At 35.3% G+C, this 27,074-nt stretch overlaps 1 protein-coding gene across 5 annotated transcripts in view; it reads left to right on the top strand.

The window, feature by feature from the left end:
• The window catches only part of NR3C2 (nuclear receptor subfamily 3 group C member 2), a 440,138-nt gene that overhangs the window by 196,168 nt on the left and 216,896 nt on the right, over positions 1-27,074 (top strand). For 4 of the 5 annotated variants that reach the window (XM_069105493.1, XM_069105492.1, XM_069105491.1 and 1 more), the window contains exon 3: positions 26,550-26,701. In XM_069105493.1, the coding sequence (XP_068961594.1) occupies positions 26,550-26,701 (152 nt within the window). The remainder of the gene's footprint in view (positions 1-26,549; positions 26,702-27,074) is intronic. The other variant, XM_069105494.1, reaches the window with a different exon arrangement.

Here is a 27,074-nt window from a genome sequence, read left to right as displayed (position 1 = left end):
CATGGTTCTATATTTGAGCCAATAGATGTGTTTGCTGCTCATCATGATTTGGATCATATATACGAACACATTGGTGGTTTTCACGGTTCTATATTTTTTTCTTCTCTTTTTTGCTATCACTTATGTAGATAAGGGAAAAGATAATATTGGCCCTCTGGGCTCAGGTATAACCCAAGATGAATTCTTTCAATTTACTTTTGTTCCAAGCTATATCTCAGGAAAGGCCTTGTGAAGTGATAAGACTTTAGAACTGATTTGATAGCTAGATGGCATCTATGGACCTACCTGGTCTTAAATAGTCTTGGTATTTTGGTGTTTGTAAAACTCTTATTGCATGACACTTTTTAAGAATAGTGTAAAATATTGATGCTTTTTGACAGTAAGGTGTAAGTCTCCTAGACCATGGAAGGATCATATGCAAAATATATTTCACAATTCTTTCACAGGATTACAGAATTTCACAGTTTGAAGTTACTTCAAAGATATCAAATTCACCCCTCTCATTGTCTAAGTGAGAAAACTGAGATGTAGACAGGTACAGCAACCTGTCCAAAGGCACATAGTTAATAATAAAATCAAGGCAGAAATTAAATCTTTGGCCTCTTAGACCCCTGATTTTCCCACTATATCATATTTCATCTGATCTGTAAAAAACAAGCAAACAAAACCATTCCTCTTATTGATAAAAATAAATGTGATTTTCTACTATTTATACTGCAGATTTCATGTTATCTTCCCTAGAATCAGTTACAATAGTATCTGAAGTTTTCTTGAATTTTTAATTTTCCTTTTAAATGTCATTTGTACTGTTTTAACCATCCAGCAGAATGGATTGTAGAAAATCTACATGATCTAAATACATCCTTTCTATACAAAGTACTACACAGGAATATGAAAAGTGGAATTTTGAAGCTGAAAAATTATCTTATTTAAATGCTTCATTTTGCAGATGAGGCACCTGAGATGTCATATGACAACAGTTAGTTTGTGAAAGGTCTAGGACTAGAACCCAGGTTTCCTAGATTTTTGCTGAATTATTTCTCCAACATACTATGTGGCCTCTCTCAGGTTGCCTCTAGAAAGAACATCCTTCTTGCACAAATAAAATTTGAATTAATATACAAAATTAAAATATAAGATTTTTATAATTTAGGTTGTTTTTTAAAAAAACATTTTGGAAAGCATTTGTAGAATTGGGAGAGCTTATCAGTGGCAATTATCATATTAATGCAGAAAAATCAACATTTAGTTCAACTTCTCTGGACTCAAACTTTAGGGAGTTTTCCTTTGAAGAACTGATTGTTGAAATTCCTTTAACCTTTTTTCCTCCTCTATATATAAATCAAGATTATAAAGTTCTCTTGTTATATATGTAGAATATGACTGAATTATGCATAGATATGCCCTTTGGGTAACTTAATGTACCATGAATGTGACCATTTTGAGTTTATATAATTATTATGGAATTATTATTTTCTCTATAATATACTGAATCAGCTGACCACGTAGTGAAAAGTATTTTGGCTATATCAACTGATTAAACTAAGGAAAATGTAAAATAGTACTTAGTTATGTGTGGTCCCCTTCTGCTTCTGCAGGGATGGTGGTTGCATGAAATACTAAAATAAATGGTGCTGTGAAGTCCAGCTTTTTGGGCCATCTATAAATTTTAATTTGATATCCTTAGCCAATGAACAGTGAAATGGACATACGGCTGGAGGTGCTAAGTCATATCAATCTGGATATTATTTCTATAATCAAAGACAGAGAGAGAAATACAGAGAGATGAATGCCAAAGTCAGCATTAGTTGACTAGTTTATATTGTATGTAAATAATTTTTAAAATCTGATGAAAAAAAGATCATTGGGATAGTGAAGAATTAAACCAAGTTTAAGGAAAACTGCACAAGAAATCCAACCAGAATCCAACTAAGAAATGGAAAGATAAAAACAAATAGAACAAAAAAAGGAAAGATCTGCAAAGATTTTTATGCCAAATAATTTTCATCATCAAGGACAATATAGCCACCACAATTGGACTCTAACAATTTATTCCTAGATGTGCTTATATGGAAGGTAGAGATGATACCAAAATAAAGGAGAGAGTGGGGAAAATGACTGGATTGAACATAAAGAAAATCTGAACAGTAAGTGACCCAAATTTGAGGTTATTGATTCATATAGTCACAAAACACTTGAAGGAGGTGAAGAGACCAAAGGTAGGGAAAAGCTTCAGACCTTATTAATGCAAAAAAAAAGTTGATTGAGAAAATATAAATTACTGACTTAATTATCTGTTCTCTCATCTGTATATTAATTTTTCTTAGAATCATTGATATGCAAATTGAGGTCATCCTCGGCGAGCATGTTAGAGAACAAGCAGGCTTTGATATGTGACATTGCATACTGGGTTACATTTTTACCATTCTCACAATTAGCTGGAAAATGTAGAGATACAAAATTCCTTTGTATTTATTGCCTAATGATTATCAAAAAAGCATTTGATTCAGCAAAGAAAAATATCATATTAAAGACTTTCAATAAGGTGGTATCTATCCATTCATCAAAATCATTTAAGAATCCTCAAAAGATCTTCTGATTTACAAACATCATGCAAAACACAAAAGAGAAAGATAAAAATTTGCCAGAGGTGCTTTCCATATAATAGAGGCGATCTAGAACCCAGTTCAAGTCAAAGATGGAATTCCTCTTAGATGCTGAGGTCTTCCAGATGCACGCGTTTGTGAATGACATAATATTGGTTATATGAAGCCATAGAACTCTGCAGAACTCTTGGAAGAGATATATAATCACTTAAAAGTTTGGTGTGATCATCCATTCAAGATGGACCATGTAGTGAAGACTATAGGCACTTAATAAATACCTGTTGACTGACCATCAGTTGCCCACATTATGTCATGGAGCTGAGCAGACAATTTATAGAACTTGTTTGGGATAGATAATACAGATAGGCAATGAGTTGACCACTGAACAGGAGGAGATGAGCAAGTTGGGTTGCCTTTAGGAAATTATAACATTCCTTAAATGATCCCAGGTTTCTCTCAGAAACAAAGGTCCAACTTTTTATTATGAGGATTCTTAATGATCAGTTAATTTAAAAAAATTCATTAAGTGGTGAAAAACACCATGCTAAGTACTGGGGATGCAAATAATAAAGTAAGTATCTGCTCTCAACAACCTATCTTAAAAAGGAAAGGTTTCAGCTGCAAGTGAAATTGGTATGTTACTGATAAAGTCCTTATCAGTTTCTGATGTTGAGCCATTTGGCAATGCCAAGGGGTGACAGGAATTTTATTTTCTGAGTCTTCAGAAGCTCTGATTACAGCATCTATAGAAGCGGTTGCCAGGCCACATTTCCACAAGAGTTGCTTCCTAGAATGATGGTGGGGGATTGCTGTTCCCAAGGCTCTTAGGTTCAAGGTCCTGGGCTGTCTCTATCAGAATCTGAAGGGAAGTATTGGTTGAAAGAGTGGGCTTTTCCACTTGCTTGACATGTGCTGCTCTCCTATCTCTCCTTTAGAGTGACTTGTGTTTGTCTAGTCTGACTTGCCTGCCTCTTGCAAGTGACACACAGTCACTTACAGTCATGTTCTGAAGAATTATAAATGAATATTACAAAGAGAATAACAGAGGGGTTTGTAACGGATGTGAAATAAATGCAGTAAGTGATTTGGAGAAGAATAGAAGCAAAAAACCACATCATCACCAAACCTATGATAAGAAGGAAAATCAGGCTGGTCACATAATGAGTAATGAAAAGTAGATAACCCAGGTGTCCCACTAATATCATCATGATGTCCCCAAAAGACAGAAATCCCCCCCATGGTGAATTTATGAGAAGGTATAGACAAGTATTGTATAAGATAAAAAGGCACAGATCGGTTATAATCTGTATGTTAGTATTGAATATAGTTATTTATAGTATAATTAATGACAACTCAAATTGACATACTAAAATGTGAAATAATAGCTGTTTATACACACATACACACATATGTGTATGTGTATATATATATATATATATATATATATATATACACACACTCATACTGAGATAATCAGAGTCCAAATAATCTTATCCTGACATTGACTGGGCTATTATTATATGGTTAGTTTTTGTAATTTTTAAACTAACATTTTGAAAATCTTATATAATTGTTAGAAGAAAAATTTAAGCTTTCTTTTAGTTCTTGACTTATCTTAAAAGCGAGGTAAAGCATTGAATATATGAATGTAAATATATTTCAGCTGAAAAACAATAAACCATTTGAACCCAAGGTTATGAATGTTTTTCTGGTTGTCCTGACAATTTTTCAAGACCTTTAAACTTCAGCAGTAGTGATCACAGTGTAAGCACTATTAACAGTCTTTACTATTGGTAAATAAAGGTACCATAAGGAGACAGAGTGGTACAGTAGAATGAGTGTGCTAGGTTTGGAATTTGAAGATGTGAGTTCAAATCCCAGCTATTCATTAACACACTATTGACGTATTTAGAGTTTGCAATATTACTTAAACTTCTAGAATTTTGGTGATCAAACTTCTGTCTCTCCATACCTCCCTCATCCTGAACTTGTGTAGCTGATTTTTTTTTAACCCAAGTGTAAGAGTTTACATTTATCTTCATTGAACTTCATCTTTTTAGATTTATTCACCTCTGTACTCTATTCTGTCAAGAACTTTTGGGATCTTGACTGTCATTCTAGTTTGTGATTTGTCTCTCCCAATCTTGTATTATGGGCAAATTTGATGAGCATTATGTCTATGCTTTTATCTAAGACATTGATAAAAAAAAAACCTTTAAAAAAATTGTGTCAATTATAGATCCCTCCAGCGCTCCACTGAAAACCTCCTGCCACTTTGACACAGAACATTTAACTATTACTCCATTCCTTGCCATTTGGCCAATTCTGAATCTAACTGATTGCTTTATTGTCTAGTGAACATTTCTCCCTCTCCAAAAGAAGTGTATGGTTTAAATGCTCTGATACAATCTAGGAAAACCATGTCTCCAACACTACCTTCGTCAATCAATTAAATAACATTATCAAAAAAGGCAACATCTGTTCTTGATGAAACTATGCTGGCTTCCCTTTTTAGATCATAACAAATCATTTCATCAATGACTAGTCCTAGAATTTTTCCAGGAATCAGTCAAGTTAACCTTCCTAAAACTTACACACCCTTTTCTTTTCTTTTTGGAAAATTAAGACATTTGCTCTTCTTCTAGTCCTGTAGTATTTCTTCTTCTTTTTTTTTTTTTTTTGTAATCTTTGGTCTATTACTGACAGTGACTCAGAAATCACACCTGCCTGCATTTTTCAGTACCTGAGGAAGTTTTTCATCTGGACTAGATGACTTAATGAGGGATAACTAAATGCTTTCTCACTATCTCCTTACTTATCTTTGATGTCTTCTCCTTATTACCTCTATTCTGTCATTTCCAATGTTGCCATTCTGGCAGACAAAAAAAGCAAAATTAGAATTGAGATGCTTTGCTTTTCTCTTTAATGTTAGTTATGATCACATCAATGCTGAGCAGACTTGTTACATCTTCTTTGCTCTTTTTCTCCCAACAAAAGTTTTAGGGGGAAAATATTTTTATTGTCCTTTAGCTTCCTTTCCAACCTTAGCTCATTGTGAGCTTTTAGTATTAGCATGCCTGACTTCACTCCATACTTATAGTCATTATGTTGTTCCTGCTTCCAACTTCTCTAAGTTTTTTTATGAGTTCCCTGTTTATTCAAATGAAGATATCTAGTAGAACATGATGTGGGACCCGAGTTCCAGAGAGAGATCAAGACTGGAGATGTATTTTTACTGGACCTATCATTTTGTTGGTGTGAGTGAGGAACTTCTAATAATGCATATTATTATTAACTTAGCAATTTACAGTCTTGGATTGAGAGTTTAAATGATTTATTTGCCCAGAGTCACATAGCCAGGATATGGTAGAAGCTTGACTTTAACCTGGATCTTCCTGACTTTGAGAACAGGTCTCCATCTGCAATGCCATGTTGCTTATACACATATAAGAAAAGGTACACATGGAAGTTAAAGAGGTGATAAGTGAGTCAATGGCTATTGCTGTGATTATTAAGAGGTGGCAATTAAAAAACATATAGTATCTTTTTAACTCCTATTTTCCATAAGAACAGTTACTATCTTATTCTTGGTATTCCCCAGTGCTAAATTCAGTGCTCTGAAATTGTTTTTAATTACTTTAATTTTATTTGCTGGTTTTTGTTGTTATTCAATTGTTTTAGGTGTGTCTGACTATGACCCCATTTGGAGTTTACTTGACAAAGATGCAAGAGTGCTTTACCATAATTTCCTTCTCCAGTTCATTTTTTACAGATGAAGAAACTGAGGCAAATAGGGTTAAGTGAGTCATTTATATCATAATGTACCCATATTTCTGATCCTGAGTTGACAACTTTGTTCCTAATATAAAAATAAAATTGATTTACTCTTAAATGATAGGTGTGGTAAAGTACATAATTGTAAATGTAATTAATATCCATTAATTGACAAAATAAAGATAAAACATCACTGTTCAATAATGCTTTTAAGTGAATTTTTTTTCTATTTGTCACAATAGCATCCATATGCATTTGCAAAATAGTGATACATATATGCTTAAAATAAACAGCTTAAAAATAAAATAAAATAAAGAACTTTTTCCATTTATGAAAGATATTTTTGTTTATCATACTTATTATGTATTTTTTGAGCTAAGTAAAGTTTATAACAATAATTTTTAGTACAAATATGAATTTCTCGACCCATTAGCATAACTCCTTTGTCCATAGGGGTCAAATGTAGCTTGTAAGTTGGGAAAGTTTTAATTCTTGTTTTCTCTGTTTCAAAGTAGTAATGCTGCATTTCTTTTTCTTTCTTTTTTTTTTTTTGCTTTTGGGAGGGCAGTTGGGGTTAAGTGACTTGCCCAAGGTCACACAGCTAGTTGTTGTGGTGTCTGAGGTCGGATTTGAACTCAGGTCCTCCTGACTCCAGGTCCAGTGCTAATGCTGTGTTTCTTAGAGTAAAATTCTAGTTCTTTAATTTGTAAGTGTAAACTTTTCCCATCATCCATTTCAGCTAGTGAAGTTATATTGTAATTTTTTTTCTTACTCTCCATCTCTGTATCTTCATACACATAATTGGAAAAGAAAAATAAATTTTGTTTCTTCTCAAAACATCCCCACTCTTCACTACCACATGCTCTCACCGGACTCTGTATCAGGTCAAATTTAGGCATTCTGTGAGTTGTTTGTTAGTTAATTGTCAGTATCAACCCTTTTTCCCCTTAGTGGGAAATATTTAGGAATGAAATAAGATGTGGCTCTCCACCTTGCCAAACCGAACACCCTGAGAAAATAAAAGATGAATTAATTACTATGACTTCAGTAACATTCTTAGATACATTTGCATTTTGTCCATGTCAACAGCTCTTACAATTTAAAAAAAAAATCATTAATACACACTATTTATTCAGTCTATGAATGGGCCACAGGTCACCTAAACTGGTTAAGGGAGTTTTGCAGAATTTATAAAGTTGGAACCCAAAAGGTAGAAATGTCTGGATTGAGCAGATAAAATAATAGATTGTACAAATAATCGGGAACACCCGAGGCAGAAGTTTGTGGCCTTGTCTTGAGACTATAAGTACATAGTCAAATATTTGTACAGTTTCTCTTTGTATTGACTCCTCATCATCTACCTATCAATTTTAAAGTAAAAATAGTAGCAGAAAAAGGTGAACAACGCACTTATCTTTCCCATATATATGCTTAATGCTGAGGGTGTGTGTGTGTGTGTGTGTGTGTGTGTGTAGGTAAATACAAACACAGTAGCCATATATTAATAGGCCTTACTCTGTGCAAAAGAATGTATGCTGGGCACTGGGGAGATGCAGAGCTTATATAAAACATAGTACTTGCCTTCAAGTAGATTGTGAAAGGATAAGACAGGTTAAAATCAAACATATGAAGGAATAATTTCCTTTCAAAACAAGTAACCTCTAATTCTTTTCATAGAAAAAACAATGAGTCTACAATGACTTTCTGCCCATTGGTTATATCAGCAGTGGAAGATTTATGGAAAAACATGGACAAGAATCACACCAGTTGATAAGGTGTGGATGAGTTCCTGTTTCTGCTTGTGGAATGTATATCAGTATTAACAAAATCAGGATCCATAAAAGTCCTGATGTTTTATTAATTTCATAATCTAGCATAGTCTTCCTAGAAGTCAACAATAGACTTATATTTTCCCTCAAGTTTTATAAACCTTTCTGGCAAAAAGGAAGATCCCAATTTTTGAAAGGGTTCTATGATAAATATTTATTTATAAATTGATTGTTTAAAGTAATAATAACGGTAGTGATGATGATGATAATGACAATTAGTATTCATTTGATGCCTAATATATGCCAAGGTATGCTCTAAGTACTTTACAAATACAGCTACCCCTTCCATATTGTGGGGGTTAGGGATGTGGCACCCCTGCAATGTGGAAAATTTGCATAAAAATTTGGCCCTCCCCTCATACCAGGGAAGAAGACAGAATTTTTCTTTTTCTTTTATGGGGTGTTTATAGTACCTTATTGTCAAATCTGAGTTAAGTGTTTGGTCATAGGCTCTTTGTTGTCTGCTGGCCTTCACAAGTCATCTGCAGCTTCTGTAAAACACCCCCCAGGTCCCCATTTAATTTCTTATACCAACCTACAATATATCAAAACCAGTGGGGAAAGTTGTAATGTGGAAGGGATAGCTGTATTATCTAATTTGATCCTTACAGTAACACTGGAAGAGAGGTGCTATTACTGTTTCCTTTTTACAATTGAGGAAACTGAGGTAAACAGCATTTACATGACTTGCCTAAGGTCACACAGATAGCCAGGAATTGTTTCAGGACAGATCTGAACTAAGGTCTTCCTGACTCCAGGCCCAGCACTCTATCTACCTACTTGCCTCATAAATACATTTTCCTATAGAAACCACATTAAAATGGTAGCTAGACCTCCAGGCTAATAAGAGTTCATGTAATCCTATGTGATCATAATTCAGAGAAACTTTGAAACTAACTAGAAGCATGTTGTCATAGGAGCCAAAGAGAAAATTGCCCCAGAGTCTAAGCTCACCATTTTACATAGCATTGTAAATAATGATGACTTACTGGAGGAATCTTAACAGGCTTGAGCATTAGTCTAATTCCAATAAGATGAAATTTTGAAAGATTCAGAAAATTGTTTTTTTGTTTTCTATCTTTTTGGAAGGCAGTTGGGGTTAAGTAACTTGCCCAAGGTTACACGGCTAGTTTTTTTTGTGTGTGGGTGTTAAGTGTCTGGTCCTCCTGACTCTGGGGCCAGCGCTTTACTCACTGCGCCACCTAGCTACCCAAGATTCAGAAAATTAATGACAAGAGGGAGGTGTGACTAGATAGTTCATTTGAAAAGGGAATTTGGGTGGATTGCAAGTTCACAATGAGTTATCTGTGCATATTACAGCCACAAAAACTAGTGCAGTCTTAGGCAGAATGAAGAGAAGCGTAACATCCAGCACTAGGGAGGCAATAATGCATCTATGCTCTGGTATAATCACATCTAAAATATCCCATTCAGTTCTGGCCATCACATATTGGGAAGAGAATTGTTCAGTCACCTAGAGAATATCTAAAGGAAGACAATCGAAATGACTTCAAAAACATGTCATGTGAAGTTTTAGCAAGCGAGAATGTTTAGTCTTATTCATGGACAGGTAGGATGCTGGTGCAGTGAATAGGACAGATCTAACTCCAGGCCCAGTGCTGTATCTAAGGAGGGCCCAGTTGCAGCTAGGTGACACAGTGGATAGAGTGCCAGGCCTAGAGTCAGGAAGACTCATCTTTGTAAGTTCACATCCAGCCTCAGACACTTATTAGCTGTGTGACCCTGGGCAAGTCATTTCACCCTGTTTGCCTCAGTTTCCTCATCGGTTTAATGAGCTGGAGAAGGAAATGGCATATCACTCCATTATCTTTACCAAAAATAACCCCAAAAACCAAAAACCCAAATGGGGTCACAAAGAATCAGACGTGATTCAAACAACTGAACAAAAAAAGTTTAGCCAAAAGAACAGAGGCCTTACAGAAGGGCATGATAGCTATCTTCACATAAATGAATAACTGCCATTTGACGTGTCAGCATGGCCCCAGAAGTTATCTAGTCAAAACAGTTTTTGGAAGTTGCAAAGAGATACATTTAGACTTGATATTAGGAAAAAATTCTTAATAGCATTCTGCAAAGCAAAATAAACTTTACAGGGTAGCGGGTGTGTCTTCTAGCAAAACAAAGGCTGCATTATCATTTGTTGAGTGTGTTATAGAATTAGAGAATTAAGGAATTCTTCAGGTATATAGAATTTTTTAGGTATAGGTTGATTTAGGTGATTGCTGAGGTACATTCTGGGCTAGAGTTTCTATGGATCTCTGAGTAAAACGATCTATAGAAAATATAATTCTATTCCTATCTGCATTGTTCGGTTTCAGAATAAGTTACAATGTTGTTCAAAGTCTTGTGTAAAGTTTTTGTTGCATGAAAAGAGCACATAACTGGGAAACAGAAGACAGGTTGGACTAGATGTGAGACCTTACATAATTCACTTAACATATTTGAACTTCAACTCTCTCTTATCTAACGGGAAGAGGATATAATGCCAGTTCTGCCTAATTTACGTGGTGGTTGAAAAGATCAAACTGGATAAAATATGTAAAGTGTATGACTGTAAAATATTATGTAAATGATCTGTTACAGTCTCCAATTTGTGTTTTTTCATAGGATTCTGAATAGAGTTGAAACTTTATTCCTTTTATTCCTGTAGAGCATTTATTGGTAGCATTTGACTTCTTTTTGAGTGCACTTGGGTTCTTGCTCTTCATTTCTTTGTTGCTAGATGGAAAATGTGGCTTTTTGAATAAAATTCTTCTAAGAAGTTTTATATTTAATGCCTTTACTTTAGCCAGTGCAATTAGTGAGATGGAGCAATTGACCTAAAAAATTCTTTTTCCTACTTTTGGCTTCTATTGTTATCAGATAATGTCATTAATGTAATTTGAAGGCATTAGTTTTCAAATGAGTATCCGTTAATTAAATCCCCTTTTAAGTCCATTTTTATCATACAACTACCTCTTCATAAGGATCTTTCTTGCTGTTCCATTTTGATGTGTTTGTATCATCCCACAATTAGACAAGCATTTTTCTGTTCCTAAATCCCAAACATAATGAAATGACAGTCCTATAACAAAATCCTTTGAATCTCAGAATTTTTCTCTATGCCCAAAATCCATTTGTAACCAAAGTTTCCTTGTTCCCTTCTTTAAACTTTTTTAGCATCTTCCTTCCAATTTATGCCATTTTTAGATAACTCTTCTGACCAGGCTTGTATATAGCCACCTTCCCAGTAATCTGCTAAATCATTTGCCAGTTGTCTTTTTGAACACCATCTGTTCTTAACAGAAGTTACCCCCAAAATACTTACCATGTTCTGAAAGTTTTACTGATTTCAGTGACCTGATTTTCTTTTTAACAGATTTATTTTTTCTCACCTTCCTTATTATCTGACTCTATGTAGATGATCAATTATTCTCTTTAAACCTTTGTTACCAGTATTATACACAACTTACACATTTCAGCTCTTTTAGAATCTGTATCTACCAGCCTGCTCCATTGCAGGACTTGGGTTGACCCTGCTTGTCCTAGTAAGAAATCTTATGGGAGTGTTCTGTTTCCAGAAGGATTTTAAGTTTCTTCTTCTCTTACACATTGTCTCTGTGTCTATACTCCAGATGGCTTATCTAGTCTTGACTCATTACCTTGTTCCGATCTCTGGCTTCTCCATGTTTTGACTCTTGAGTGTTTGCCTAGTATTTTGCTTTACCCTCTAGCTTCTGTGTACTCACTGGATCCAATCTGGTTTTTAACCCAAAGTGTTGTTTTTCTTCCTTTGCTGATGTTTCCCCTAGCTCTTGATCCTTTGCTAGTGTGGACTCAATGCTTTAATGCCTAGCTTTCTCGCACTTCTTTTTTCTCAGGTCCAAGATATATTCCTTCATTTTTTCCCCTTTTTTGGAGGGCAGTTGGGGTTAAGTAACTTGCCCAAGGTTATATGGCTAGTTTTTTTTGTGTGGGTGTTAAGTGTCTGAGGCCAGAACCAAACTCTGGTCTTCCTGACTTCCGGGGCCGGCACTTTACTCACTACGCCACCTAGCCACTCTGTATTCCTTCATTTTTGACCAAGAATTTGCTCAATTTTTCTCTAGGTATGTTTTACTTCCTGATCTCTGTGGGCTGGTCTGGCAACCTTTTGTGTTCTATCTTTGCTTTCATTGCTTTGGTTTTAAACATAAAACACTTTTTATATATTGTCCTATTTCATAGTGTTTTTCTAATTACATGACATTCAAATTAATTGAGGAGTTTTCTTAATTCTCCTAGTAAGTAGTTTCTTGTAATTGAAAATGAATGTTAAATGCAAAATTGATCTTTTCTTTTTTGGTGATTTTGCTGTTAAGGCATGTATTTGAATCATAATCTTTATATTTCCTTTTCAGAAGAGGACATTATGAAAACACTTGTTAGACAGTGAGAAGAATAGTGACATCTAAGTTTCTCCTTGCTATTCCCTAGGAATTCCATATGTAGCCCAAACATGGGCCCCCCCCCAATTTCATTCTATAGGCTGACTTGTTCACTCAATTTAAACTCAAATCAGTATGTCTGGGAGTACCAAATTAGGCTAGATCACACTGCTATTACTTAAACTCTGTCATAGAGTTGTATATATAACAGGATAGGGAAGATATATTTTTTCTGATCACTACTGTAATTCTTAACCTCTATCTTACTGCTTCCTGTATGAACAAAATCAATCAAAATGAAGCATTGGTTTTTTAACAATTTATTTTATTTTTAATTTATGGAATAAAATAAGCATTTCCATAATATAGCGCAGTAAAAGAAATGTTTGCACATTAAACTGCACATCTACTATGCACAACTTGTATGCCTTTCAAATATACAATAAAATTATCATGTAAATTTCTTTTTCCCCTTTATGGTCTCCCACACACACTACAGATGCTACTATTAGACACAAATAGGTACATATATGTAAAATTATTCTGTACATAACCTCTATATATCATTTCTCTCTCTGGATGCAAACAGTGCTTTTTCATGAGTCCTTTATAGTTAATTTGGATATTTATAACAGACACAAATAACTTATTAACTCAAAGTCATAATTTTTTTAAATTAATTTATTCATTTTTAGCTTTCAAAATTCACTTCCATAAGATTTTCAGTTTCAAATTTTCTCGCCCTTCTCTCTCCTCCCCCTTCCCAAAGACAGTGTGCAGTCTGATATAGGCTCTACATATGCATACATATCAAACATATTTTCACATAGTAATGATGTAAAGAAGAATTAGAACGAATGGGAGAAACCACAAGAAAGAAGAAACAAAACAAAAGGAGAGCAAATAGTATGCTTCTGATCTGTATTCAGACTCCAAAGTTCTTTCTCTGAATGTGGATAGTATTTTCCATCATGAGTCTTTTGGGGTTGTCTTAGATCCTGCTCAGTCATTCTTTAAAAAATATTGCTATTACATTCTTCATTATTTTGTGCAAGTCTCCCCATGTTCTTCTAAAATTATTGGGTTCATTCTTATAGCAGTGGTATTCTATCACAATCATATGCCACATCTTGTTCCGCCATTCTCCAATCTGATAGCAAAAGGAATTATGATCATAAAATTTACTCTATAAAAGACAAGCAGGAATATTATAGTTTAACCATCCACCTCTCATACTCTTCCCCCTAATGCATGTAGTATCTGTGGTGGCAAATGAGCACATACTTATAGAAACCTAGCAGGTACATACATGAGTGGGAAAATTCATGAGCCGAGGGAAACTCCACTCTAGACAGCATGTATTGATGTCATTGGTCTCTTCAGAAACAAATTGTGCCATGTAAAACTGCTTCTTTTCCAGATGTATATTTTCTGGTCCTCAAACATTCTCTTGCTGGGCAAAGCTGTAATGCTCTTGAGTCAGTTAAAACAGTGATGAGTTATTTTAGGTCATTGCTGCCTTTTACAGGGTGCTGAAAAAATGTTGTATTCTATTAGAAAAATCAATATTTCATTTATTCAGTTACAAGTTGCTCCCTTAAGCCAAAGAAATGTAAAGCTCATTAGGTTAACTCTTTTCATAATCCAGTAAAACCCACCCAGTTCTTCACTCAATAGAATGTTGCTTTTTTCCCTTGAGCTTCTAGTATAAAACTTCTTTTCTAATAAGCACCGCTTCACAGAAAACCTCATGCAAAACTTATCTCCCCTCTCTCATTTCTCCCTCTTAAACCACAGAGAATAGAAAGTAACCAGTCACCACTAAGAGGGTACCCTTGTCTTAGGCTGTAGATGCTTCTATAGAGCAATAAACTAGACAACTCTGTACATCATGGCAGGGTTCAGCTCTCCTCTGGTCAGCACAGCAGATGAAGAGTTTTCTCAGCTGACCAAACCTTTCCTCCAGCCAGAATGCAAAAAAATGCCTCTCTTTCAGTCAGCAAGCTCTCATCATCATAGCTGTATAGAGTCAAGGTCATCTGTATAACCTTCTCCATTTGTTGTTCCTTTTGATTCTTTCTCTGTTCGGCTTACTTGTCTCACCCTCCTTTTTTTCTTTCTTATTTTCTCTTCCTCTTTCTTTTTCTTTTCTTTTTGTCTTCTCTTCTCCTTCCTCCTTCTCCATCCACTTTTTTTTAACCCCATCCCTTTTCATCTTCTTCTCTGATTTCTTATATTGCTCAGTCCCTCAAACAGGGCTTCCTGATGATCAATTGTCATCTTTACCTTTTGACGTAAAACTCAAGAAATCATTCTATTAGGAATTAATCCACTAATCTACATATAGTTTTCCTATGTTCCCAAATATTTGTTTGATTTACAGTTTATTAGTTATAACTTCAAAACTCTAAAATCAAAATTAATATTAATTATTTTTATAATTGTTTAATATAATTAGGACCACAATACAGTATATACATTCTTATTCCATTCCTTACTATGCCTTTAAATAAATCCTTTTGGTATATTTATCTGAGGGGCAGTTATTAAGCTAGTCCTGAGAATATCCTGTGTCTCTTCTCATTATTCTGAGAGACTGTGTTTCTTCACAAGTTGCTTTTTATCATTTTTTTTTATATGTAGATATATACCTTTCAGGAAATACTTTGCATGCAAGAGAATAGTACCTTACTTATGCAAAAAAAAACCCAGCCCCATTTTCTTAATTTTTAACCTCCTTTACCAGTTAGACAAAGATTACATTTTGTTTTCTTTATAAGCTTCAGTAAAAGACACTTCTGTTTTATGTTTGTCTCTCATCTTAAAATGTGAACTCCTTGAAGGCAGGGATTATTTTTGTCTTTGTTTCCCCAGACTATTTCACAGTGTCTGGTCCATGTTAAGCACAATAAATGCTTGTTGACTAAATGACAAAAAAGTCAAATCAAATCAATAAGCCAAAAATCTTTCTGAAATATAGAATGTTTTGCAAAATTATCAATTGGTGTTGATTAGGTCTACTGACAACATGGTTTCTAATATTAACTAGTTCCTCATTTTAGTAGATAGCATTTTTTCACTCCCTAATCATTTCTCAGTACATTAACATAAACATTTAATATTACCTACTATATGCTAAATACTAGAGATACAAAAAGAGGCACTATCCTTAAGGTGTTCACAGTCTAATGGGGGAGAAAACAAATATATGCAGATAAGCTATATGCTGGATAAAAATGTGCTAGATAAATAGGAAGTAATTAAAAGAGGGAAGACACTAGAATTAAGAAGAGTTTGAAAAGGCATCTTGTAGAAGATGGAATTTTAGCTGGGATTCAAAGGAAGATGAAGAGGGAAAATATTCCAGGCATAGGAAACAGGCAGAGAGAGTTCCTAGATCAGAGAGACAGTGTTGTTGGTAGATCAGCCAGGAGACTGGAGTCCCTGAATGGAAGAATACAAGGCAGGGAGTAAGGTGTAAGAAAACTGGAAAAGTGGCAGGGATTTGATCATAGTCATTTTCCAAGTTTTTATCATGTTCAAGCTCCCATACTCATCTTCACTCTGAACAGATGACAGAATAGGTGAAAAAATATTCAAGAGATAGAAACGTGGATTCTAGTTTGAATATTTGCAATATTTGAACCTCACTCTCATTAGAAGTGCTTCAAAGGAGGAAGAATACACACACACACACACACACACACACACAGAAATCTATCTTTTCCGATAGGAAGACAGGGAAAGAGAATAAGGGATATATGGGTGGGGGGCAAGATAAAATTGATGGCAGATTAAAGGAGATAGTGATCAAAAGTAAAACAGGCTTTTGAAGAAGCATAGAATAAAAACAGGGAGAAGATTAAACAGAAAAAAACCAGGCTAGAGAGGAATGCATAGCAATTATAACTATGGAGGTAAATAGGCTGAGCCTATTCATGAAATGGAAGTAGGTAGCAGAATGAATTAGAAACCAGAATCTAATGATATGCTGTTTATAGGGAACATGCTTGAAACAAAAAGACACACCCAGATTTAAAATAAAGGGTTGGAGCAGGATTTAATGTGTTTCAACTGAACTTTTATAAAGATTTATAAAGATAAGAGACATTCCCCAGTTGATAAATGGTCAAAGGATATAAACAAGAAATTTTCAGAAGAAGAAAGCAAAGCTGTCTATAGTCATATGAAACAGTGCTTAAAATCACTGTCGATTAGAGAAATGAAAATTAAAACAGCTCTGAGGTATTACTTTATACTTATCAAAAATGACAAATGCTGGAGGGAATGAAGGAAAATAGGTACACAGCCTGTTGGTGGAGTGGTGAACTAGTCTAATCATTCTGGGAAACAATTTATAACTAAGCCCTAAGGGCTATAAAACTGTGTGTATCCTTTTACCCAGAAATATCACTGCAAGGTCTTTGTCCCCAAAAGGTTAAAGAAAAGTAAAAGGACCTATATACACAAAAATATTTAGAGCAGCTCTTTTTGTGGTGTTGAAGAATTAGAAATTTATAGGGGATGCTCATCACTTGGAGAATGAACAGTTTATGGCATATGATGGTTATGGAGTAATAAGAAATAAAAAGGATGATGGTTTCATAAAACAACATTGCAGGACCTATATAAACTGATGTAAAGTGAAGTGATAAGAACCAGGAGATCATGTACAGTCACAGCAGTGTTATAATGATGACCAGTTGTGAAAAACTTGGCCACTCAACAAGACAATTCTAAAGTACTCATGATGGAAAAAAATGTTATCTACCTTCAGAGAGAAACTCATAAGCTCACTGCAAGTTAAAGTATAATTTTCTTGCTTTTTCTTTTGACAATATGGCTAATATGGAATTAATGGCATTGATTCCATAATAATTCCATACTATGGAATGATATCTTATATGATTTCACATTTGTAATTGATATATTGCTTGCTTCTTGGTGAGTTGGGGAGGGAAACCATTTGGAACTCAAAAGGTAAAAGAGCAAAGATTGTTTAAAATAAATAATAAATTTGGGTTTTTTACCTTTATTTAATATTTTATTTTTCCCCAATTACATGTAAAAACACTTTTTAACATTAATTTCTCAAAATCTTGAGTTTCAAATACTCTCTCTTCACCCATAAGCTCTTGTGAAGATGCAAACACTTCCTACCGTTTGTCGTTTTTTGCCTTGTTTTTGTTCCTCTTCAAAATATTCTACTGTATTTCAAGTATAGGGTGGTGTTTTAGTTTAGTTTAGTTAGAAGAAAATGGTTGTCATTTAGAGGTAAATTGGATTTATCTAAGTAAAATCTTGTGTCTAGATATTATATACCTCATAACCAGATAGTAGTTGATTAAACAGTGTTCCTCTGCCAAATTTTATTAATGGCGTAAACTGTGCTGAATTGTGGTTTTATAACTACTACATTAAGAAAGATGAAGAGAAGAGTATCCTAGGAAGGAAATGATTAGTAATTGTTCCTTAAAATTTCAATTTCCTAGAGTATTTATCTCTTTCAACTGAGTGAGAAAGTATCTTCAGTGCCTGCCAGATAACTTTAGGTGTGACTTTATTCATCCAACTGAGGTTATAACTTGTATTTAGTGCCTATGTGCTTTATGAATTACTGTAAAAAAAGAAGAAATCTGGTTAGTGATGAACTATCTGAAAGCACTAATGAATCGTTCAGCATTGAAGACGTGTGTGTATTTTAAAATAGTACACACTAAATAACATAATAGTAAAATTAGAACTAGTTATTTCAGTTTAAATATGATTGTAAACTTGTTTGCAAGTTTATTTAAGACAAAAGAAAAAATTGCTAAAAGAGTTCTTTGGTTAATTTTATGAGTTGGGAAGGATACATTTTGCTTAACTTGCTTTTAAAAATCGGTACATTATACATAGAATCTGTTTTTGATGTTTAGTATTCCATATGTGTTTATACAGTATAGTATGTGAGTGAATCTCACTGAATGTTTACAGTAATGAATTAATATGCTTATAAACCCTGTTAAATCAGTAGAATATAAGCAGGAAAAATGATTAGGAGATTGTAGAAGTTGTCCAGGACAGATAAGTGAATATAATTAAAGAGACCTACACAAATGACATAGGGTAGAACTCATAAGACTTGGCAACAGGTTGGGTATGAGAAGAGGGAGAGAAAAGAGCTAAAGATGACTCCAACCTGATTGACTAAATGGGAAAATTATACTTGCAGCATGAATAGGGAAATTTGAAGGAGTAAAAGGGCAAAAAAGGAAGAAAATAAGTTTTGTTTTGAATATGTTACATTTGATATAATGATGAGTCTTTAAGATAATAATAGCAGGCATCTGATGACTCTAATTCAGGAAAGAAAAAAAAACTAGTAATGATAATTAAAATCATAGAAAGTGATAAAATTCCTTTGGGTAGAATGTAGGCAGAGTTGTTAGTCAGCTACCATTCATTAAAGACCTCCCATATGCCAGGCACTGTGCCAAGAAAGGCAAGAGACCATCTACCGTGTTTCCCCGATAATAAGACACTGTCTTATTAAATTTTTTGGACAGAAAAACACCAGAGGGCTTATTTTCAGGGGAGGGCTTATTTTAATGAACATTGACAGCAATTTTAATAAATAGGTAAATGTGAACAAAAAAAATGTACCTTTATTCAATAATGAATTCAATAAAGAACAGGATGATGCGCTCACTGCTGCAGCTCTGATTGGATGCAGCTCGGAGCGTGGCGTGCGTTTCACCCGGGGGTGGGGGGGACGGTGCATACAGAGGGTACCGTAATGTAGCGTGTAGCGCAGGGGATCACCTTCACTACAGTAGCAATCTCAATAGGGCTTATTTTCGGGGGAGGGCTTATTTTAGAGGAATCTTACACAGTAAGGGGAGGGCTTATTTTCAGGATAGGTCTTATTATTGGGGAAACATGGTATACGAGGAGACATTCTGAAAACAGCTATTGAAAAAGGCTCTGTACAGGGTAAATTGTAGATAATCCGAGGGAAAGCATTAAGATTAAGGAAGACTGGGGAAAGTTTGTTTTCTTTGTTTGTTTGTTTTTTTTAAGAAGGTTGGACCTTAGCTGAATGGGGCTGCTAGGTGGTACAGTGAATGGAGAAAGTTTCAAGTAAATAAGATGAAGAGAATATCAAGGGGAGAACCTTATAAGATACGAGGTTTGGGGAACATGGCATTAAAGCATGATCCTGCAAAGGAAAATGCAAAAGGACATTCAGACAGCTAGAAGAACCAGGAGAGAAGAGAGTGAAGGAAAGAAAGGGAGGAAACAGTAACTAGGAAAAGTGGGCAGTCAGCAGTGGCAGGATATGCAGAACTCCCAAAAGGCAGTTAAGTATTTTGCAGTTAAGAGATTATTGGTTACCTTAGATAGAATAGTACAGTAGAGGTGTGGGTCTAGAAGCATTAATGCAAAGCATTGAGAAATATATGCAGCATGAGGAAGTTGAGATACTGAATGCATAACAATTCCTACAAGTTTACCAATGAAAGGAAGAACAAATGTAGGATGATAATTCGAGGTGATAAAAGGGTTATGGGACACCTAGAGAGACTTGTGGACCGGAAGGAAGAAGCTAGAGAGATTGAAGATGAGAGAAGGGTTGTTCTTGGTTCCACACCAGATATATCCCACACCTATGATATAAATAAAATCCTTTGCAAACTTTAAAGTATTATGTAAATATTTATTTTCTTTTAGCATTGTTGCTTTTGTTATTTATTAAAAACAGGTGATAAAACTGATGTTTAGAGAAGGTCACCCAACTAAGTGATCAGAGTCCACCCAACTTAATCGGTAGCAGAAAGTTTCCTGACACATAAAGAGTAAAAAACACAGGACTTTTTGTTATTTCCAATCTTAATTATAGCATTTTTTCACCTCTCCCCTGATCCTTTTATATGGAATATAAAGATATTTATTTTTATTGGTGACAAAAGCTATAACCCACAAAAATAAAAACATCTAGCATGACTTTTCACACTGTACCTTGTGGCCTTATAGGATTGTGATCTGCATTGATGGAAAGGAGGGCTTGCACCAGTGAAATCACAGGAAAGTAGAAACAAGTTGAAATAAAATCATATTTGTTTGGAAGAAAAATGATCAGTTTTGAGCATTTGCTATCAGAAACTTGATAATTAAAAAAGAATTCTATTTTTCAGACATAAATTTGAAATAAAAATTAGTCTTAGTTAATGATAACTGGTTTGAGAGTGATAACCCGTAGTTATTTGAGGGTAGAATAGCATGTTTATAGTAAGTTTTGCCTGAGGGAAAATAGTGATCATCACTTTATTGTTTTACTTTATTTTCATTAAAATATGCTCCAGATAAAACTTTGTCATGAAATCTTACACCATTTAAAATGTACCTTCTTGGAGCAGCCAGGTAGCACAGCAAGTAAGAGCACCGACTCCAGTGTTGGGACGACCTGGAGATTGAATCCCAGGCTCAGACACTTAGCAGCCACCCAGAAACACCTGGTCGTGTAACCTTGAGCAAGTTACTTAACCCCAATTGCTTAGGGGCAGCCAGGTGGCTCAGTGAGTAAGAGCACCAGCTCCAGTGTCGGGATGACCTGGGGATCAAATCTGGGCTCAGATACTCAGCACCACACCCAGAAATAACTGGCCGTGTAACCTTGAGGAAGTTACTTAACCCTGATTGCTTTTAAAAAATAAAATAAAACGTACCTTCTAGTATCTATATCTTAGGCTTGTGCTTTTCTCCTATGCAAGACCCCAAATACCCTCTAAAGAGACCATGAATTTTATTAATAGTTAAATTTGATATACAAAATACTGATTAAAGACTTATATTTTTCAAAGAAATGCATAATATAATCAACTTTAAACCTATTTTTTTCTTAAAATGCAAAAATAGATTTATTTAAAATATGTGGCCTACAATGTGTGCTATTCTTCGTATGTAAAAACAACTTAACTGACCCAGTATCAGCAAATTCTGTACTTCTGGAATTTTTGTTTTTTGGAATGGTGATGGGTTGTTCTGAGCTATCCATACTTTGTTGCCCAGTCTCCCTTGGAATAATGATTTATATTTATAAGACAGCTGGTTGAGCTTCGGAGTAGAGTTTGTGGTCATAGAACAGTTTTTACTGTGCCAAGCTAAATAAATCATATGGGGATTGAACCTGTAACCCTGGCCTCATTAGCACTGTCTCCCTTCTATAAACTTATGTTCTAATATAATGAGATTAGGAGTGTGATTTCAAAGTAAAGAACTAAACACTGCTATTCTGTTGTTAGAAGTTATGAGTAAATGGAGGGGGTGGGGGTGGAGACAGTCATGTGGCCTAATCCATCTAATTGGACATGTTACCTACTAATTAATGTTCCATTCTTTGAATGCAATGTATATGGCAATCCCTTCATTGCTTGCAAGTAAACGGTTTAGTTTTTTCATTCTCATCGTATTGGAGCATAAGTTAGATTCCATTGTAAATCTCATTATCTTAGTGGAACAACAACGTTATTCTAACGCAAGGACGATACAACCTTGTGTTAGACAGCTGGGGTCTGCTCTTCTCAAGCATCTAAGTCCAAAGTAAAGGACTGCTAGAATTGTGACGTTTTAATTCAGTTCAGCAACTACACCTGCAAGTCACTGGACTAGGTGTTAGCAGATCAATGAAAAAGACGGTCAGTCTCCACCTTCAGAAAATTGGTAGTCTAACAGTGTGACAAGATGTTTAAAAAGTATTCTACCCAATGGAATGTGGTAAGACCCAAGGAGAAGGGCGGGGTTGTAGCAGCAAGCACCCCAGAGTCCCCAGGGTGGCTGCTCACACAGGTTCTTAGATTTGCTTTGATAAAGGATTGACAAGCTTACTTTAATCAGTCAAACATATATCGTTTACCTAGTTCAGGGGAAAGAGGTCAGCACCCCGAGCTTCAGAATATACAGACAGAATTATCAAGACAGAAACAGATCAAGTAGACAGATTTCAAACTGTCCAACCATTACATCCATACCAATCAACATCTGGGTTTCAAAGCTGGGGGGGCTCTGGACACTGGCTTCCCAGAATCCAGATCTAATCACAGCTCACTTCTCAAAGTGAGCCCCAAAACAAAGCTACACATCAGGGCTTATATAGCCTTCTCTTGGCTCAGAGAATGTAACAACCTTATTGACTCACTGTCCAATCAAGAAGTATCTACTGAAAAACAAGCCTCCCACCCCAGGCTGCAGGTGCACTTTAGCCTAGGGGCAGGGAAGATCTTTAAATTTGCATTTCCATTACAGGGGTCTTGACAAAGCACTAAGAATCTGTGATGGTTACCTGAGAAGACTCATTGGGGGAGTTAGCACCTAACCTGGGATTTGAAAAGAAATCAATGAACCAGGAATTATTCGTTAGCTCTCCCTATGAGTTTGTCACTATGCTAGGATCTGAGAGGATATATTGAAAAGTGACATAGTCCCTGCTTTGAAGAAACTTCATTCTCGTGTGAAGTCATTGTGAGATGTTTACTAAATAAATGGGTGTTGGTTGGAGGAGGCTGTAATGCTTGGGGGCACCAAGTAGGGCCTTTTGAAGGAAGTGGCACAAGAGCTTAGTTTTGAAGAGACATAAGGGTTTAGGATGGCAAGTCATCTATTCCCCAGTAACTAGACATGGTAGGGGAGTGCAGAGTGTAGGATAGGGAATGATATGTCATCATGCTGGAAAACACGCCCAGAGCCAAATTGTAAAGGGACTCACATGCCCAGAATAGGATTTCACATTTTCCTAAAGGCAACAGAAAACTAACTACCAAAGCTTTTTTAGCAGCAAGTGATATTGTCAAACAAGCACCCTCAGAATATCAACTTGGCAGCCATTTTGAGAATGGATTATAGTAAGAGAAGCTGGTTGACATGAGATGTATTTATGGGGAGGGAATATTATTATAGTGCCTACTATGTTCCAGGCACTGCATTCAGCTCATTGGAGAGATTATTATGAGACAACGGCAGAAGTTCAAGTGAGAGGTGATAAGAGCCTGAACTAGGATAGTTATGGCATGAGCAGAGAGGGAGGGGAGAGACATTTTAAAAGTGAGTTATCGATTATTTGAACTTGGTATAGAGGGAATGGAGGGGAAGGGATTGGTAAATGAGAGTAAAGAGTGGAAGATAACTCTAAGGTTGCAAACCTGGGTGCCTAGAAATGAGGTGATATCTTTGAAAAAATTAAGTAAGAATGCAAGAATAAAGGCAATGAGTTCTGTTATAGATATATTGAGATATTTGTGGGACATCCAGGAGACAGCTGGAGACCAGGAACTAGAATTCAGGAGAGAGTTGAGTACAAGAAAGATAGATTTATTTACATTAGAGGTGAGAGTTAAAAGATTTCAAGTGGCAGAGAGGATGGAAGGACTAGGCATGAGGCATGGTCTGTGGGGATGAGATATGTAAGAGAATGAGATTGAAGAATAGCCAAAATTTGGGGAAAATATAGAATATGAAATAAGGCTGAATAGATATATTTGATCTTGATTGTGGGGAACCAGACTAATGCTTGCATTCTGTTGGCATTGAGAGGTCATTAAAGGATTAAGTGAATGACAAAAGCTTATTTTGGTCATTCAGTGGAATAGAGGACTTTTAAGCATTCTTGATGAAAAAACCAGAGTTGAATAGAAAATTTGACATTCAGATACAAGAAGCAAGAGAAGCTTGAGAAGGTAAACAGGGAAAAGAAATCATAAGCCACTTATCAAAGTGGAACTATTAACATTCCTACATGGAAAAACGATAATTGTAACTGATGAAACTTTTCTCAGTATGAAAATAGTTGAAGGGAATATATATATATCAGGGTATTTGGGCATATGAATATGTATGTGAATTTGTGTATATATGTTTACAAGTATACATAGATAGAGAGCACAGGACCAATTTAATAGGAAGGGATGATACTTAAAAGGTGAAATTAAGAGGTGAGAGAGGAATATAATGAGAGGAGATGGAGAGAGACCCATCTCATAAAGAAGAGGCAAGGGGAAATGGTTACAATGGAGGGGAAGAATAGAAAGGCAAAAGGGAATGGGTGAAAATTATTCTCATTGAATTTGGCTTGGGGAGGGAATGAAAAACACACTAAATAGGGTATCTCACCCTACAGGAGAGTAGGGGGGACGAGTATGAGAGGAGTGATGATGGAAGGAAGGGCAGGCTGGGGGGGAGGGAAGTTGGAAGCACTCGTTTTTGAAAAGGGATGGGATCAAAGTAGAGAATAGAACAAGTGGGAAGTGGGATAGGAGGGAGAGTAATATAGTCAGTCTTTTACAATATATCTACTATGTTAATATTTTGCATTAGCTACACATGTACAACCTATACTGAGCTGCTTATCTTCCCAGTAAGGGTGAGTGACAAGGGAGGAAGGGAATGAATCTGGAATTCAAAGTTTTAAAATAAAATGTTTAAAATTATATATATATATATATATATATATATATATATATATTATTAATACTATTTTACATGTAATTGGGAAATAAGATATACAGGCACTGGGCCATAGAGATCCACCATGCCCTACTGGAAAAGTTGAAGGGGGTATGGGAGAAGATATGGGAGAGAGCAAATTGGAGGAGGGTATATCCTGTGGGATTGCTATTTTGGCATGGTGCGTAGGGGGAAAAACGGGGAGAAAATTTGTAACTCAAAATCTGGTGGAAATGAATGATGCAAATCAGAAGTTAATAAAGTATTTAAAAAATGAAAATAAAGAAAAAAAATTAAAAAATGTTTAATGCAAAAAAGACCTTAAAGGCAGTGAAATGAGTTAGGAGGATATTAAAATAACCTAGTTAAATAAGAGTTTGAACTAAGTCAATAGCAGAACGAGTAGAAATAAATAGATAAATGGAAGTAATACTTTGGTCATAGAATCAACAAGAATTTGGATTTGGTTGTAATGGGAGTCATGGTTAAGAGGGAATCAAGTGAGTCTTAAGATTTTAAGCTTTCGTAATCCATAGAAATTCAGAAGCTGGGATAAATGGACTGTGTGATGAGCTGAATTTTGAATGTGAGTTTGAGATGCCTGTCAGGAATTTGGAAGTTTAACTTATGCTTATATAAAATCACTGTGCAGGAGTTCCACTTTGGGCAAATTAAATATTGCAGTGTTATAAGCACAAAATCAATAGAACACATGTGAGAAGTGTAAAGCATATCACAAAACTATGATTTAATCTACTTCATACAATTATATGACTGACTCATAGTGCTTAACAAATTATCGTTGACTGAAATAACTAGACAAAACTAAAATATAAGCAAGATGTTTAGATCTTGAGTTCATTGTGAAGCATACCACAGTTCAATGTGAACATGCCACAATATTTTACCTTCTCTATCCTATTTTAAATTTGATCCATATTTCTTATTCTTCTCTTTTCAAACCTTCTTGTCTGTTTGTCTCTCTTCCACCTCCAGGAAGTGGTAGTCAAGCCCTTTTTAATGACCTTTCTCAAACCCAGCAATATGAGGTTCTATTCCTTTTTTTCTGTAGAGACTGGGGAATTCTAAGGATTTCCTTCTGACTTTACAATTCACTATTGAGAAAGCCCAAACTACCAACTAATAATAGCAGCTTACAATTATGTAGAACTTTAAGGTTATCAGAGCATTTTTATGCACTCTCATGTGATTCTCACAACAATTTTGTGAGCTAGATGATAAAAATATAAAAAGGTAAGGAAAACACAGCTCAGTGAGGTGACCCTTGTGGATGGCCAAGCTAGGGCTTGTATCTAGTCCTCTTTCCAATGCACCATGTTGTCCCTTCTTAGACCTGATTTACAAAGCATTGCCTTCACACAATTATGCCATATTGTTACATTTCATATAATTTCTGTCTTGTTTTGTTTTTACAGTTCCTCTTTACGAAGTGTTTCTACTACATCCTCAAGACCTTCTAAAATATGTTTGGTGTGTGGGGATGAAGCTTCGGGTTGTCATTATGGGGTGGTGACCTGTGGCAGCTGCAAAGTTTTCTTCAAAAGAGCAGTGGAAGGTAAATGTTCCTGTGGGTGTTCCCTTTCTACTATTTTTCTCTTTTATAACCCATTTGTAGAGTAAATTCTTTAGCATTATTGAAAAGCCTTTAGAAATATTTTTGAAGTAACTTGTCAGTAATGAATAGTGAATACTGTCTTATCTGAAATCCACCCAGTTTACTATTGAACAGTCCTTCCATAAAGAACAAACTTTTACAGCCTCAGACACTTGACACACTAGCTGTGTGACTTTGGACAAGTCACTTAACCCCAGTTGCCCTCCAAAAAACAAACAAACAAAAAAGAACAAAGTTTTAAACTATTAACTTTGATCAGCCAGTCAAAAGTATTTCTTCTGGTTCACTCAGGCTCTTTGAAAAATTTGAAAATTTCTGAAAATTT

The sequence above is a fragment of the Petaurus breviceps genome, unplaced genomic scaffold (genome assembly GCF_028583685.1).
Source record: "Petaurus breviceps papuanus isolate PSGF00001 unplaced genomic scaffold, PetGlider_PUasm1.0 76, whole genome shotgun sequence".
In the NCBI taxonomy this organism is placed as follows: Eukaryota; Metazoa; Chordata; class Mammalia; order Diprotodontia; family Petauridae; genus Petaurus; species Petaurus breviceps.
This window is presented reverse-complemented; position numbering and strand designations above follow the sequence as displayed.